The 14915-nt window shown below is 59.0% G+C and overlaps 1 protein-coding gene across 1 annotated transcript; it reads right to left on the bottom strand.

The window, feature by feature from the left end:
- Positions 1-333: 333 nt before the first annotated feature.
- PRSS56 (serine protease 56) lies at positions 334-5331 on the bottom strand (the record flags this gene model as incomplete). Its single annotated transcript, XM_082841737.1, has 13 exons — positions 334-618; positions 968-1074; positions 1453-1515; positions 1595-1759; positions 1845-2021; positions 2220-2382; positions 2629-2771; positions 3012-3171; positions 3259-3358; positions 3711-3900; positions 4017-4070; positions 4478-4585; positions 5232-5331. 13 exons carry the CDS (start codon positions 5329-5331, stop codon positions 421-423), a joined length of 1728 nt encoding a protein of 575 aa, XP_082697863.1. The 3' UTR covers positions 334-420.
- Between the last annotated feature and the right edge of the window lie 9584 nt (positions 5332-14915).

The raw sequence follows: 14915 nt of genomic DNA, 5'->3' as shown, positions 1-14915 counted from the left end.
GAGCCCCTCTCCAGTGTCTTTGTGACCTCTGTCAACTAACTGCTTCCGGAGGCTGGGCCCTAACCCCAAAGATCCCATGTCCACCCACCCCAGTCCCATCCTAAGAAAGCTCTGGAGTGGTCTCCGTAGATCATAAATAATGTTTATTAAAGCAGTTGTGATCTTCCGATGGTACATCTGGGAAGGTACGTTGGGCCCAGGACCCCTTCCCCCACGCCCCCACCCACACCCAACTCTGGCCATGACAGTTTGTCATCATGTTCCCTGGACCCTCTGCAGGCCCTGGGAGCAGCAGTCCTGACCAGGGGCTGCGGGTGGAGACACGGCTCAGGGCCACCTGGCTGGGGGAACCTGGGGGCTGAATGGGTGGTGCCCCTTCCTCCCCAGCCCTCGGCCCTGCCTTGAAGCCATCCGGGGTCCCTAGGGCTCTGCCTCCGCCAGGGCTGCCAAGCGGAAGGCCTGTAGGGCCTGCACCAGCAACCGGGGAAGGCTTTGTGCCAGCGTGGCTGGCTCCAGACCCACCAGGCCGCCGAAGACCACGTGCCGGCCCCCCAGGCCTGCCCAAACCCAGGCTCGGAAGAGCCCGGTTAGTGTCTTGGAGCCCAGGTCTGCCAGGACCTGCAGAGGGAGGAGACAACTCAGGGGCCCACAACCCCCCTCTTGGTCCCCTTCCTCCTCGCCCCCAGAAACTCTCACTCAGACCCAGCCCTTCCCCAGCCCCCTCCCCCAGTCCTGCACACTTTCTGCTCACGTGGACACCCCCCAAGCTCCTTCAGTCACACCTCCCCCAACTCCTTCACACCCAGCTAGCACCCAGCTCACACACAGCCACCCTCCCCATCCCCTTCCCCTTGGGCACCACCCACTACCTCCACCCCAGGCTGCTGGGGGAAGGTCTTTCCTGTCTCCCTCCCCATCAGGCCTTCCAAGGCCACTGCGAAGGAGTCTGGGAGGCCCAGGAACCCACCTCGTGAAAGTCCATGGCCAGGCGCTCGGCGGGGACCTGTAAGATCCAGGCATGGGTGCCCTGGAGGGCAGCCAACTTCTGCCACAGGGGCTCCAGCCCAGGGCAGCCTGCAGGAAGGGGAGAGACTTTGGGAATACGAGGGGACTGACACTAGCATGGAACCGGGGTGGTATTCCCACCAGTGCCTCTGGACACCTCCCAGTGGGCAGATTTCTCCTCCTGCTACAGATGGGGCGGCCGAGGGGCAGCCAAGGCTCAGAGAGGTTAAATGATAGCACAAAGCCCAGCATCTGTTGACACTGATGAGGGCCCAAAGTCACAAGTTCCCCCAAAGAATCATCCGCCCTGGTGCCAGGGAGGGGGAGACCGGGTCTGCCCGCGGGGTGAAACTGCTTCGCAGCTGCAGACCCCGGGAGAATCCCCTGCGGGCCTCGGCCCACCCTTGGCCTACTCCACTGGAGACCGCCGGCAGGGGGCGTCATTACCGTTCGCTTCCCCGCGCTGCTCCGACCTCCGCTTCGGGAACCCAGTGCCTGCCGCCCGCGATCCTGGGAAGCTGCAGGGTTAGGGGAACGCCTCGGCCGCGCTGGGGTGGGGCGGGGGCTGGGCTGCGAGCGCTTGGGTTACCTGAGTGCAGCCGCTGCTCGCGGGAGAGGTGCCTGGGAGGATCCCGGAGCGACGGAGCGGGCCGAGCCGGGGCCGGGGCCAGGGGCCGCGCCCCCGGGCGCGGGCCGAACAGCTCCTGGGCGCCCCGCAGTAGCTCCAGTAGGGTGTGCGCCATTGAGCGCAGCTCTGCGGGCGCGACAAGGGTCCGAGCGGCTGTCAGACGTGGGCCAGACCCTCGGGTCCCCGGCCCAGCCCCAGGAACGGGACTGACCACATCGCCGCCGGCGCTGCAGGCACTGCTGGTGCGCCAGGCGCGCACAGGCGCCCGCGGGCCCCGGGCACAGGTGGGCGTAGAAGGCACAGGGCGGGGCGGCGTCTGCCAGCGGCTCCTCCGACGGATCCCAAGCCAGAAGCTCCCTGCAGCTGGGCTCGCGGCTGAAGGGGGCGGCTGCGAGGGGCGTCAGGGGCTAGCCTACTCCACCCCCGCTTCCCCTCTTCAGGCCCTATAGCCCCCAAAGCCCTCCGCGGGAGGAGAACAGTCTTTCCCGACGCGGGAGGCTGGGAGCGGGCAGGGTGGAAAGGCGCTCGTCCCAGGGCAGTTTGCCGGGCACTCTGGGGAGGGGGGGAATAGGGACGGGGCGCTCACCGCTCATCTGCTCCTGGAGCCAGTCCTTGAACACAGCCACACGGGTGTAGACCCCAGGCTTCCCTGGCTCCCCGCATCCGTCCCCCCAGGAGGTGACTCCGTACAGGACCTCCCTGGGGCGGGGGCCAGGCTCAGAACAGGTCAGGGGGCCTCCAGAGTCACCCTGTGAGGATCCGAGCCAAGAGAGAGGGCACTGCATCGATCCATGTCACCCTCAATGACAGCCTTATGGCTGGCAGGGTAAAGCAGCTCTGAGCTCTACTGGGGTTACCACTCTTGGACCCATTTTAGAGATGAGGATATAGAGGCTCAGAGAAGTTGAGTGACAGCCTGATTGTAGAAGGAAAGGAGGCCGTCCCGCCCCTGAGGAGTGGCCCACTACTACCCTCCGATCAGTCGGGGCTCATACCTGGCACGAGTCAATGCCGCCAGCCAGGTAGCCGGCACAGAGCATGCTGCTGGGGCGCAGCCCTGGCCCCAGGGCCCTTCTGCAGGTGTCGGCGCTCAGCAGGGGTACACGGGCTTCCCTCACCGCCTCAGCCTCAGGCCCATCTACAGGCAAGCAGTGGAAGGGGCTCAGGCCTGGAGGGCAGGGGTCCTGCTTCGAAGGTCTCCCTCCCCGCACTGCCCTCCTTGACTCCCCCCCCCTTTGCGAGATGGGCAGCATTTTGTGAAGACAGCTGGGTGTAGGTCAGAATTCTTACACCCCAGCCTTCCCCAACTCCATCACCCCAGCCCCCCAATCTTCCCACGCACACGCGCGGCTCACCCAGGCCCTGCCCGGCCTAGTACCTTCGAAGAGGGCACCCCAGCCCGCGATGGCGCAGGCGGTGCCTGCGGGGGGCTCCTGGGGCTCTTGGGGCAGGCACACGGGGCGCGCCGCCCCTGTCGGGCTCACCGACGTCCACAGCTGCACCAGGGCCAGGTCGTTGTGGAAGGTCCGAGGGTCAAACTGGGGAGGGGGTGGCGGCGCAGCGTCAGCGCGGGTGGGGGTGGGGTGCTGTTCCCAACTCTGAGGGCCTGGGGGCTGCCCTCTCACCTTGGGGTGGGGCAAGATGCGGTTCACCGGCACCTCCTCCGCCTGCTCCCCCCGGGGCCCCTCGGCCAGCGTCACCGTCCACAGAAGCTCGTTCGGGGCGCTGCAGGGCGAGCGGCGGGAGACACGCAGCACAAGGATGCAGAGAGGTCCCCTGGAGACCCTGCCCTCCGCCCACAGGCACCACCCAGCTAGCCCGCGCGCCGGGCTGTTTCTCCGCCTGGGGGCCGGGAGAAGCCGCGACGCCGAGTGGGGAGAAGGCCCAGGACGGTGAGTCCCCGGAGAATCCGCGCCCTGGCTGGGCGGCCTGGGCGCCTTGAGGTGGGAAAGGGGACGGCCGCCGCCAGGGGGCAGCAGAGACCGGTCCTCGCGCTTGGTGCCCGCCAGCCGACCCCGGAAGAGCTGGACCCCGCACTGGGGATCCGGTCTGGGCAGGGGCCTGGGGCCCGACGTACCCCGCGAAGCAGTGCGCCGCCGTGAGCACCCAGGACGCCGCCACCAGGACGCCGCCGCACAGAGGCTGCCCGCCGAGTTGCAGCCTCACCAGCCAGGGCCAGGCCCCGGGCGGTGCCGCGCTGCCCCCCACAATGCGGCCGTGCGCCCGCGTCACGTTGACAGCGCCCGGGCGCCTCTCGCCACACGGCCCTAGAAAGGCCGAAGCGGCGTCAGGAGGGACGAGTCCCGCTCATCCTCACCACTGAGACCCCTCCAGGGTCCACCCTGCTCTCAGCCCTGCCCGCCTCGAGCCTTTTCAGCCTCACCTGGCTCAGGTGGATCCTGGAGGAGGGGGGCTCGAGGCCCGGGACGCCCAGGTGCTGCTGAGAAACAGACCCCTGAGCCTCACGGACGGCCTTCCACTCTTCTCCAGCCCAGGCTGGGCCCGAGCCCTCCGGCCACCTCACCCGGCACCCCCTGCACACATACCCACCCCCCTTACCCTGCCCGGTAGCACTCAGGGTCTGTTTCAGCTGCCATAAACTTCTCACTGCTCAGCAAATAAGCCCAGACTTATTTGTTCCTGCCCTCCTGCCTTTGCACACCTGCCTGGTGTGCCCTTTCCACTCGAGGAGACCTTCCTGAGCGTCATCTTGGTTGCAGCCTCACCCCGTCTCTGTCCCCAAGAGGGGTCAAGTCTGAAGGGAGGGGCGGGGTGGACAGGAGAACGGGCCCAGGGTAGTCAGCGCCAGCTCACCCGGGCATGGAGGGGTGTGGTTGGCACAACTTCGGCACTCATGCAGCCTGTGCTGGATCTCCATCACCACCCGGTTTACTGCCCACTGGGCGCTCCTCTGGGCAGCCTGCAACACTTTCGTCCCCTGGGCTGACAGAGCTGCTAGGACATGGGGCACAAGTCATGCACCGTGGGGGAAGAGCTCCTCCACCTCGCCCTAGCCCTGTGCCCTGCCTTGGGGGACCCGGTGGGGAAGCAGGTTGGGCTCCAGGAGCCCTGGGACAGAATGGGGAGGTCAGAGAGCCCCACGGTCCCAGGCCCCGGCACACAGAGCGGACGGTCTCAGATTCTCAACCCGAGGTATCTCTGTAATTTCAGCTGAGCTGGGCTGGAATCTTTGCAAACAGCTTTTCCTTAGAAACCTTGAAAAACAGCACCCCAAAGGTATAGATATTACAGAACTCAGGCTTACTGACACAAAATAACCATGGCCGAGTTGCCCACCTTGGGGTCCAGATAGCCAAGGGGATGCCCCCCGGGCCCCTTCCTCCCTGCTAAACCCAGAACCTTCTGGAAAGCATGCCTTTGGGCAGTGCCTGCCGGCTCCCCTTCCCCTTCCACCCTCGTCCTCCCCTTTCCTCTCCCACCTGTGTCTCAGTGCCTGGCCCCTTCTCCCAGCAGGGTGGGCAGAAAGGGCCAAAGGTCCTTGTGAGTTGGGAGGGCAAGCTCACGTCCCCCTGCCCGAGACCCACTTGCTCTGTGCTCCTCCCACCTCGGCCTCTCCCTCAGAGCAGCCTGGGCTCACCTTGCAGGGTGCTGGGGGGCACGCGCGTGTACAGTGGGTGCCCGTGGGCAGACCGCGGGTCTGGGAGGGGCAGCAGGAGCAGCAGCAAAGCCAGCAGCATGGTGGCCGGGGCCCGGCAAGCGGCCCGTGCTCTTTCCCCCTCGGGGCTCACCCTCCAGGCGCTATCCTTTGGCGCCTGCCCCTGGGCGCTGAGTTCTTGTTCCTCAAATCATCTGATTCTATTCTTTTACATCAAAATGACTGGCTTCCCTTGGTCTGTTCCTCACCTGGCCCTTAACTGCCAGGAGCCCACAGGGGAAATGGGGCTTGGGGGGCTATATAGAGGACAGACTGGGGGGGGGACACGGGAGGGGGCCAGGGTGGGGGGAGGGAACGGGATAGTGGGCTCGACCCTCACCTTTGAAGTCTCATCATCCGGGCTCTGAGGCCCCCCTTCTGTCAAAGGAGCCCTTGTTTCTGCGGCTCCATCAAAGGGGCCTGGACAGGCCAGAAGAGCTGACGGTTGGGCTGGGGGCCAGGCAGAGGGGGGCTGGTGGGCAGGGGCTGGCCCTGTCTCCAGGGCTCAGAGCTGGGGGGGGCGGGCGGGGGGCGGGATTCCCATCTGCCCCTATTCCCCGAGGAGCTTACAGTTATGCTGGGGGCAGACGCTCCTGGAGGGAGGAGACAGGGGGTGTCTGAGGGTCCTCAGCAGCCCCACCCCCTGAGGAGGTGCCCGAGCTCCCAGCCTCTCTGCCCCTAATTGCTTGGCAGTGTCCCTCCCCAGTGTGGCCATTTCTAAAGATGATCAAAGCGCCCTAATTAACGCAGTAATTGCCGCACTGGGGGTAGCGGGGTGGGAAGAAGCAGAGGCAAGCGGACGCTGGAGTGGCCCAGAGAGGAAGGCGGGAGATGAAAGGCCCCACCAGTGGCCCAGTTTGGGAAGGACAGGCCCCAGCCGCTTCTGCTGCTCTCCCAGACCCCCTGCCCCTGCGCAGGGCCCGCTCAGCCTGCCCAGCATTGTTCTCAGTGGCTATGACCCTGATCTGGCAGGAAGGAGTCTTCTGGAGTCTCACGGGAAGGGCCACAAACGGGCAGCTCTCCTGGGACCAAGTCCCCACCTGGGGCAGAGAGGAGGTGCTCTTCTGCCCCTCAGAGAATATCCTGGGGCCAAAAAAAGAATCCTGGTGCCCCAATGCATGCTGTTCACCCCAGGGCGGCTTTGGCAGGCCTGGTCCTTTTTCAGAATGGATCTCTCATGACATCACCTCCGTAATATTGTCTGCCCAGGTGAACGTGCCCTGGTGGGAACCTCTCCCCCCTTTAGAAGACAGAGCTGCAGACCTGCAGAGATAGCCTGGAGTCAGGGTTCCCATGGGGGTGGTGGGTGAGATGCGGAGAGTGGGCGGTCAAAGCCAGCAGCTTCTCCAACCTCTTCCTTCTGCGCCACTGTGGGCAGCAGAGAATAAGCGTGACTTTTGTTCTCCCCTCTGAAGTTCTCTTCCTACCTGGATGGCTGCGAAGCCCCATCATTCTGGTGCTCCCCAACCTCTCTGGGCACTGAGCACAATGAGGCTCCCACCCCCTGGAACTTCACTGGATTAGCCCACGCACCCAGTGGTGTGCTGGGGTCAGCTCAGACTGGCTCCCGAGAGCCAGCTGTTGCCATCTCTTCCCAAGTCTGCATTTGGTGACATCGCGCTGGTAGCTTGAAATCAGCCAGGTTTGGAGTATTTACACCATGGGAATCAGCAGATGCTACAAATCAGAGCTCTTTTTCCCCCAGAGAGCCAGTCCTTTGGCATTTATCAGCACACCACTGTACATACAACCTTCTCCCTCTCACCGATCACCGCCACACCTCATAAAGGTGACACCTCTGATTCAGCAATGCCGTGAAAATACTGTCTGAGTGTGGATTACTGTGAGTGAATATTGTGAAGTTGGAAACTGTATTCATCAGAATATCTATACCTCTAGGTATAGATAGGATGTATATCTAGATGGGGAACCCATAGGGGAATGGGGTTTAGGGCTTTTTATCTGTAATCTCCAAATTCTTGGCAAGAGGGTGTGAGTTCAACAGAGCCTGTATTTGAAGCATAAACAAAGGCTTGAGAAAGTGTCCAGAGGAAAATTATCTGTGGGACTTCCCTGGTGGTCCAGTGGCTAAGACTCCATGCTCCCAATGCAGGGAGCCCGGGTTCAATCCCTGGTCAGGGAACTGGATCCCACATGCCACAACTTTGCACGCCACAACTAAAGATCCCACACGTGGCAACAAAGATCCCTCATGCTGCCGCTAAGACCCAGAGCAGCCAAATAAATATATAATTTTCTTTTTTTTAAAAGGAAGTTGTCTGTGGTTCCGAGAGAGAGCCATCAGGTAAGAGACCCAGAAAGCAGAGAGGTGGGTGGGAAAGCCTAGCAGGCCTTGACGGAGGCCAACAGCTCAGAAGCACCCTCCAAGCTCTGCCCCGTAGGTTCTTGTGTTCAAGATAGAGAGATTAAGGCCTAGAGCAAGCCCCTCCCAACGGAGGACACTTCCCGTGGGGAATTCCTCCGGGAGTACACTTCCGCCCATTCGGCACCTAAGTCCCTCAGCTGCTTGGATTCTGCCAAAGCCAAGTGAACCAGGCCAGGGCACCAAGACAGAGCCTTCCCGCCCTGCCTCCTGGCCTCCCTTCTGCCTCCACTGGTCTGCAAGGAGGGGGAGGAGCAAGAAAACCTGGAGCTGCGGGTCTACATACGGCTCCTTCCACCCCCGGCTCCCCTCAGGGTAAAAGCCCCAGCACAGCCAAAGAGCAGGGAGGGACCTCGCAGCACGGACTGCAATTCCGCTCAAGCCCCAGAGCCTGAGCTCTGCCTCAAGCTCCTCTGCCACTCCTGTTCCCATGACTGGGTCACGAGCCCACCCCTCTCCTCCGTCTAGACCCCGCCCCAAGCCCAGGTCAACTTCATCCACTTCCACAGGCCACCTCTTGAGAACCACGTCTAAATCCACATTTCATGAAATGATTGTGTTTATTATTGGTGACGGGTGCACTTGTTCCTTACCTACATCTCTCTTTGGAATGTGACGGAGAGGCCTTCCGGCCACTGTCCCAGCGGTTCCTCTCATCTCTGTCATATCCCCCTCTTGTATCTTCTTTAGAGCAGTCGTTTCTCTGTTGCGAGCTGTCCAGCGGGGCTCTTGCCTGTTTCAGAGGCTCGGTCTCCACAGTCTAGCGGAGGGGGCAGCTCCCGCCTCTCCCTGCCCCACTGCAGGGCTCACTGCCGGACCCCTGTCCGAATCCCCGCTCCCCCAGGGCCCCTCCTCCAAGTGGATCAGACAGAAGGACAGGGGAGGTGGACCTTTGGGGTGACACAGTGTTGGTGGAGAGAGTGCTTACCTCACAGCTCCAGCCAAGCGGGAAGGAGAGCTGGAATCCCCGGAGGAATCAAGGAAAGACTTGCTTAGGAATCAGGGAGCCGGGAGAGGGAGAGATTGGCATTTCAGTGCCCAGTGGAGGTCAATCCAGCCAGAGGACTCACTGACCAGCTGGGGCCTCCCGACGTGCCGAGTGGGGAGGGGCCCACAACCCCCCCCACCTCTGAGGTTCCTGGTCCCTAAGCATTTACAGAGGGCCTTCCACTTGGGCCCACAGGCCTGAGGGTTGGTCCCAAGTGTGAATGAGACTGGTGGCTTCAGGCTTTGGAAGGGTATGAAGGGTGTGATGGGTACGATGCTGCCAGCTGTACCTTGCTATCACCCGTGTCCGGCAGGCAGGACCAGCTACACAGTTTGCTGGGGTCCCAGTGCAAAATGAAAACGTAGGGCCCCTTGTTCAGCAATGGTTAAGAATTTCAAGATGGTGGCATGTGGAACATTAAACCAAGTGTGAGGCCTTGCTGAGCTCGGGGCCCTGTACCCAGGGACACTGCCCTGAGGGACCCTTCCATCAGCTGGCAGGTTGGACCCCTGGCACTGCTCGTTCTCAGTGAAAAGGAGCTACGGTAGCCTTAGGGTCTCGACTCTGGTTCTCCCTGGCCCAGGCGGATCAGGAGCAGATGCCCGTCCCTATCCCAACCCTGAGGAATGGAAGGTGAGGGGAGACCCCTCGTCACCCTCCCCCCCCCACTAGAGCCCTTGAAGCTCCTCCCAGGCTCGGGGAGGGGGGGAAGGGATTTTATCAAGCCAGAGCCTGGAGTTTCAACAGACAATGCCCAGGAGAAGGCTCAAACCTGGGGGGTGGAGAGCGCTCAGAATCTGGCCCCATGTTGGGAAGAGCGCTGCCCCTTGCAGTGGGAAAGTGACCTCTGCCTGGCACAGTCGAGGGCAGTGCCTGGAAAACTTAACCTGTTTCAAATCTACGTCCTGCTGTGTTGAGATTCCCCAGTAAGCTGGTGAGAGCCATCTGCAGTTGTGAGCTCGGTCCTTTGATGTCTGTCTGCTGCAGGGAGCTAGGGCTTTCCATCTCATCCCGGTGGTCTCCCCAGCACCTAGAACAGAGCCTGACACACTGTATTTGCCGAACAAATGAAGAAATGATTACTGGCCCCTGTTCTTGGTCCAGGGACTGGCACATTCAACTTCCATCTGTCCAAAGCAGTCCTGGGTCCCTGGGTACCCCTCCTCCCCTGTCATCAGCCCCCTTTCCACGTAGGGAGTGGGGCCTGGACTGTGGCCCATTCTCCATCAGGCCCACATTCACTCTGCCCATTCCCATCCCTCTCCCGTGGAGTGTGGGTCAGGGGCAGCAAAGCGCGGTCAGGAGCTGGTAGGAACCAGCACCTCACACGGATATCAGTTATCTCTGAACTCAGACAGAAGCGGCTCGGGGGGGCCACCCGGCCAGCAGGCGGCAGAGCTGGGTTCTCCCCCTCTCCTGCTGCTGCTCTGCTCTTTCCTCTTTGCCTCCTTGTTTTTTCTGGGACTGGGGGCAGGATAACGGTCCAGGCTGTGGGGGGGATGCAGAAGGGATTCAAGGCTCTGTAGGTGACATCTGCAGCTCCTGCTTTCTCAGCCTCCCCTCCAGGCCCCAGTCTCCAGCCTGGGAGGGGAGCCGGCCTTGTCTGCTGACCCTTCTGCCCTGAGTGCCCTCTGAGGCCACAGCTGCTCCACGTCACCCCTCCCGCAGGCAGGGGCAAAGTCTCAGCCCCAACCTCCCACTTCAAGATGAGGGAGGGAGAGAACCTTGGACCTTTTTGTCAATATCTCTGGAAACCCCCAGCAGGCTCTTGATGTGGGCCAGCCCCGCAGTCTCCCTGCTGGCACGGAGCCCTCTCTTGTATTCAGAGGAAGATGTACGGGGGCCCTGGACCTCTGGAAATGGTGAGGAGAGACCCGGGCACTTGCCACCCCGGGGCAGAAGCTGCCTCTTCAGGTCTCTACACTTATCCTCTGGGGGAGGATTTTCCGCTACCTCCCCCATCAGGGTCCTCCGTGCCATGGTTGTGCTCGCCCCTCCCCCACCCTAACCACCCTGACCTCCTGGACCATGCCTGGACCAGGGGAGTGGACAAAAGGGCAGCCGGAGGGGGACTAACCCAAGAGCTGACCGGGCCACCTTTGAGAGCAGTGTCCCAGGACATGACAGTGGGATCCGCAGCTATGCCTGCCACCTCTGCTGGCCAAAAGTGGCCGGCCAGGCAACAGAAGCGGCCACGAGCTGGCTTCTGACTCATTGGAATGTGAGGAGAGGTTGAAGTCGGGCTCTCCTTGGGATGACAGGCTGCTCCGGCCATGATTCTGGTCTCAGGCCTGTGGTTCTGACTGTACCTCTGGGTGACTTTGTTGTTGTTGTTGTTTTTGTTTTTGCGGTACGCGGGCCTCTCACTGCTGTGGCCTCTCCCGTTGCGGAGCACAGGCTCCGGACGCGCAGGCTCAGCGGCCATGGCTCACGGGCCCAGCCGCTCCGCGGCATGTGGGATCTTCCCGGACCGGGGCACGAACCCACGTCCCCTGCATCGGCAGGCGGATTCTCAACCACTGCGCCACCAGCGAAGCCCCTCTCTGGGTGACTTTGGATGAGGCACTTTCCTGTCGCGAGCTGGATTGTGTCCCCCAAAAGATGTGTTGATGTCCTAGCCTCCGGTACCACAGAATATGATGTTATTTGGAAGTAGAGTTGTTGCAGACGTAATAGGTTAAGTGAAGGTCACACTGGAGTAGGGTGGGCCCTTAATCCACTACATCCTTACAAAAGAGAAGAGACACACAGGGAGGAGGTCACATGACAACGGAGGCAGACACTGGAGTAGCCGCAAGCCGAGGATTGCTGGCGACACGGGAAATAAGAGAAAGGCATGGAACAGGTTCTCCCAAAGAGCCTTTGAGAGAGCATGATCTTGCCAACACCTTGATGTTCTTGGCCTCTGGCTTTCAGAACTGTGAGAGGATAAATTTCCACCCAGTTTGTCATAATTTGTGATGGCAGCCCAGGAAACTCATACGCTGGCCTGTCTCTCAACCTCTTGTTCCCAGTCTGGGAAATGGGATAATAACGTCCGTCTTGCTGGGAGGATTAAAAGGACACCTGTTAGGCTTCCTGCAAAGGGCTGGCAGGGATTGTCATCACTGTTCTAGATCAGCACCTTGTAAACGCTGGGAATCCGTAGGAGGCCGTCTCCCTGCGTGAACATGGTGAGGACTCAAGGCCCTGATCCTGAAAGGCAGCAAGGGAGATGTTGGCGTCTAGAGAACTGGAGAGGACGGGACGGGACGTGGGGAAGCGGCAAGGGGAGGAGCTCTCCAGGTCCTGTGTGGCCTGACGCTCAGAGGGTGTCTGAGTAGGGCGGTTGCCCTTGCCCCGCGGGGCCTTCCTCAGGCATGGCCTGTCTCCTTCGGCTTGTCAGCCTTACTTACTGGCTGCTCTGACTTCTCCCTCCCTTTGGGCTGAATTTGAGTTCTCTTTTGGCCGCACTGCACAGCTTCCAGGATCTCAGTTCCCCCGATCAGGGGCTGAACCCGGGCCACGGGCCCGTGAAAGACCGGAATCCTAACCACTGGGCCAGCAAGAAACTCCCAGGCTGAACTTGACTTTAAAAGGGAGAGGCAAGGGTGCTGCTTGGGGGTGGGGTGCTGAGTCGGGAGCTGCCCCCTGCAGGCTCCATGGGTCTTGGAGAATGGGCTGGTCCTGGAACCTGCACCCAGGGCTGTCTGTGGTTGGAGAGACCCCTGGCTTCTCACCCAATATTCTCGGCAGGGGCCACGGGCATGGAAGCATCCAGACCGCATTCTACACTCCCTCCAATTCAGAATGCAGCCTTTTGTATACGTCCCATAATCCTGGCAGTCTCCATCCTGTCCCAGCACCCTTTCCTGTCAGCCTCTTCCGAAGTGCTTGGGAGGAGAAAGGGGTCATCCCCACCACCTCCCCCAGGCTTCGTCCAGCCTTCTCCAGTGGGGCCAGCCCTCTACCCTGGTCACTGGTATCCTGCAGGGGATGGGGGCGTGGCTCTGCTTTTCCATTTTAATCATGGACTCCAACATCTTTGCTTCTTCATTTAGTGAGAAAAGTTGGAGAGTTAGGGTGAATTTTGCTAAAAGTACCAGGAAAACAGAAACAAAGAAAATACAAAAGCTCAGGTTCAGAAGAGTCCGTAGAGTATTAGGTGTTTTGCTACAGACACAGCATCTGCCAGGATGAGCACCGCTGTAGGCGGGCTGCGGGCTGGGTGGTTCACCTCTCAGGTTGAACCCTACGAAATCCATCAAAATGGTCCAATACACTCAAAAGAGCTGCTGCAGCTTTATCTTAAAACGTCAATATTTCCAACATGCCCGAAATTACATCTTTCTCACCATTTAAACACGATAGAAACCTTTAGGTAAGGAGGGCCCATGGAGGCAAATTTCTTTTAAGTTAATTATGTGTGAAATTTTGAACACCATTGTTCAACTTTGTAATTAAAAGACTGCAAACCATTCCGCAATTCTACCTGTTTCCTCTCTTTTTTTTTAGCTTTTGTCTTTCTTCCGTGTCATCTCTCTCCATAGGTTTTCTTTTTCTTTTCTCAATCTTGCTGTCAGCTGTGTTTCCTTGAAATTTGCTAATTTAACACCTTCAATTTCTACTAAAATATTCACATTTCTCCCCCTCCTACGTGAAAGATTCTCCCTAATCAATACTTTTTATTCCCATTCCTTTCAAATCTTTTTGTTAATATGAAATGATCTTTTTAGAAAGCACTGCGTCTCTGATAAAGACATATTTACTGGAGTTATGTGGTTTCTTTCAACTTCCTTCCCTTTATTTTCTTTTGTTAAAATAGACTAAAATTAAATTTAATAAATTATATATAAATATTCAATCAGATCCCTTCTCATAGCAATATTTCTATCTATTTACCTCTCTAAAGTTCTACCTGTATCAGTGCAAAAAGAGATTCTGGAAATGGTTATTATTCATTAATCATGGCTATTTCTGGTAGGAAGATTTATTTTTGTTTTGCTTTGTACCTTCTTTTTTTTATACTTTTTATGTTTATAAATTTATTTATTTGTTTATTTTTGGCTGCATTGGGTCTTCGTTGCTGCGCGCGGGCTTTCTCTAGTTGTGGCAAGCCGGGGCGACTCTTCTTTGTGGTGCGCGGGCTTCTCGTTGCGGTGGCTTCTCTTGTTGCAGAGCACGGGCTCTAGGCACGTGGGCTCAGTAGTTGTGGCACACGGGCTTAGTTGCTCTGTGGCTTGTGGGATCTTCCTGGACCAGGGATTGAACCCGTGTCCCCTGCATTGGCAGGTGGATTCTTAACCACTGCACCACCTGGGAAGTCCCGCTTTGTACCTTCTTCTTTGTGCTTTCCCACTTAGTTTGAATTCTTGAAGCATTTGTACAAATGTAAAACATGAAGAATATAAAACCAAAGTGCAGGGCATCAAGTAGAAATCTTATCAATGATACAAAATTTGTTAGTGCAGTATTTCACCCTCTAAATATTAATGTGGAGAACTGGTCGACGATAAGCAATTTCTTGTGGCTCAGTGTATTATAACATATTAAACCTTTAATAATAACTGTTTGAGGCAGGCATTATCAGACTCAATTTACAGGTAAGGCCACTGAGGCTCAGAGAAATTGAATGACGTGGCCAAGACCACATCACCAGAAACTGGAGAAGCAGAGATTAAAAGCAATTCCACCTGCTGCTGAAGGCCACTCCCCTGACCACTGCCCAGCCCAGTCTCCTGAGTCCAGGGGTGCCTCCCGGCTGTGTCAACGTATCAGGGTTTGCAGAAGGTTCTTGACACAAAGGTCAAAGGCTCTTCTTGAAAGGGTGGAGGGTTTGCCTGGCCGTGCTGAGGCGGCGGTGGGGGGGGGGGGGAGGCAGAGCAGCTGTGATGGCACGTGGGGGTAAGTGTGGGTGTCCACAAATGGCAGACAAAGCAGAGGGTGGGAGAAGAGAGGCCTGGAGGCGTCGGAGAGAGGTGGAAGACTAGAAACCAGGGCCTCAGATGCCACCAAAGCCCGTCCAGCATCCATCTTGCACCCCTAGGTTGGTTCTGCTCCCCGGGGCCCCTGAGGTCTGGGAGACCGAGTGCGCGGTGGCTCAGCCACTCTCCGAGTCTGGTTACCACCCATGGAGAAGAAGGGGGAGCACACATTCACCAGGACCCCCCTGCAAAGCCTCACCCCCTCCAGTTGAGCATGTCCAGCCCCCTGCCCAGAGCTCCAGGCCCCATCACCTGGGGTCCAGTGGAGGCTGGCAGCCAGGGCAGGGGACCAG

Source organism: Leucopleurus acutus (genome assembly GCF_964270905.1).
Source record: "Leucopleurus acutus genome assembly, chromosome: 6".
Taxonomy (NCBI): Eukaryota; Metazoa; Chordata; class Mammalia; order Artiodactyla; family Delphinidae; genus Leucopleurus; species Leucopleurus acutus.
The sequence above is the reverse complement of the archived record's forward strand: the minus strand, read 5'-3'. Positions and strand labels throughout refer to the sequence as shown.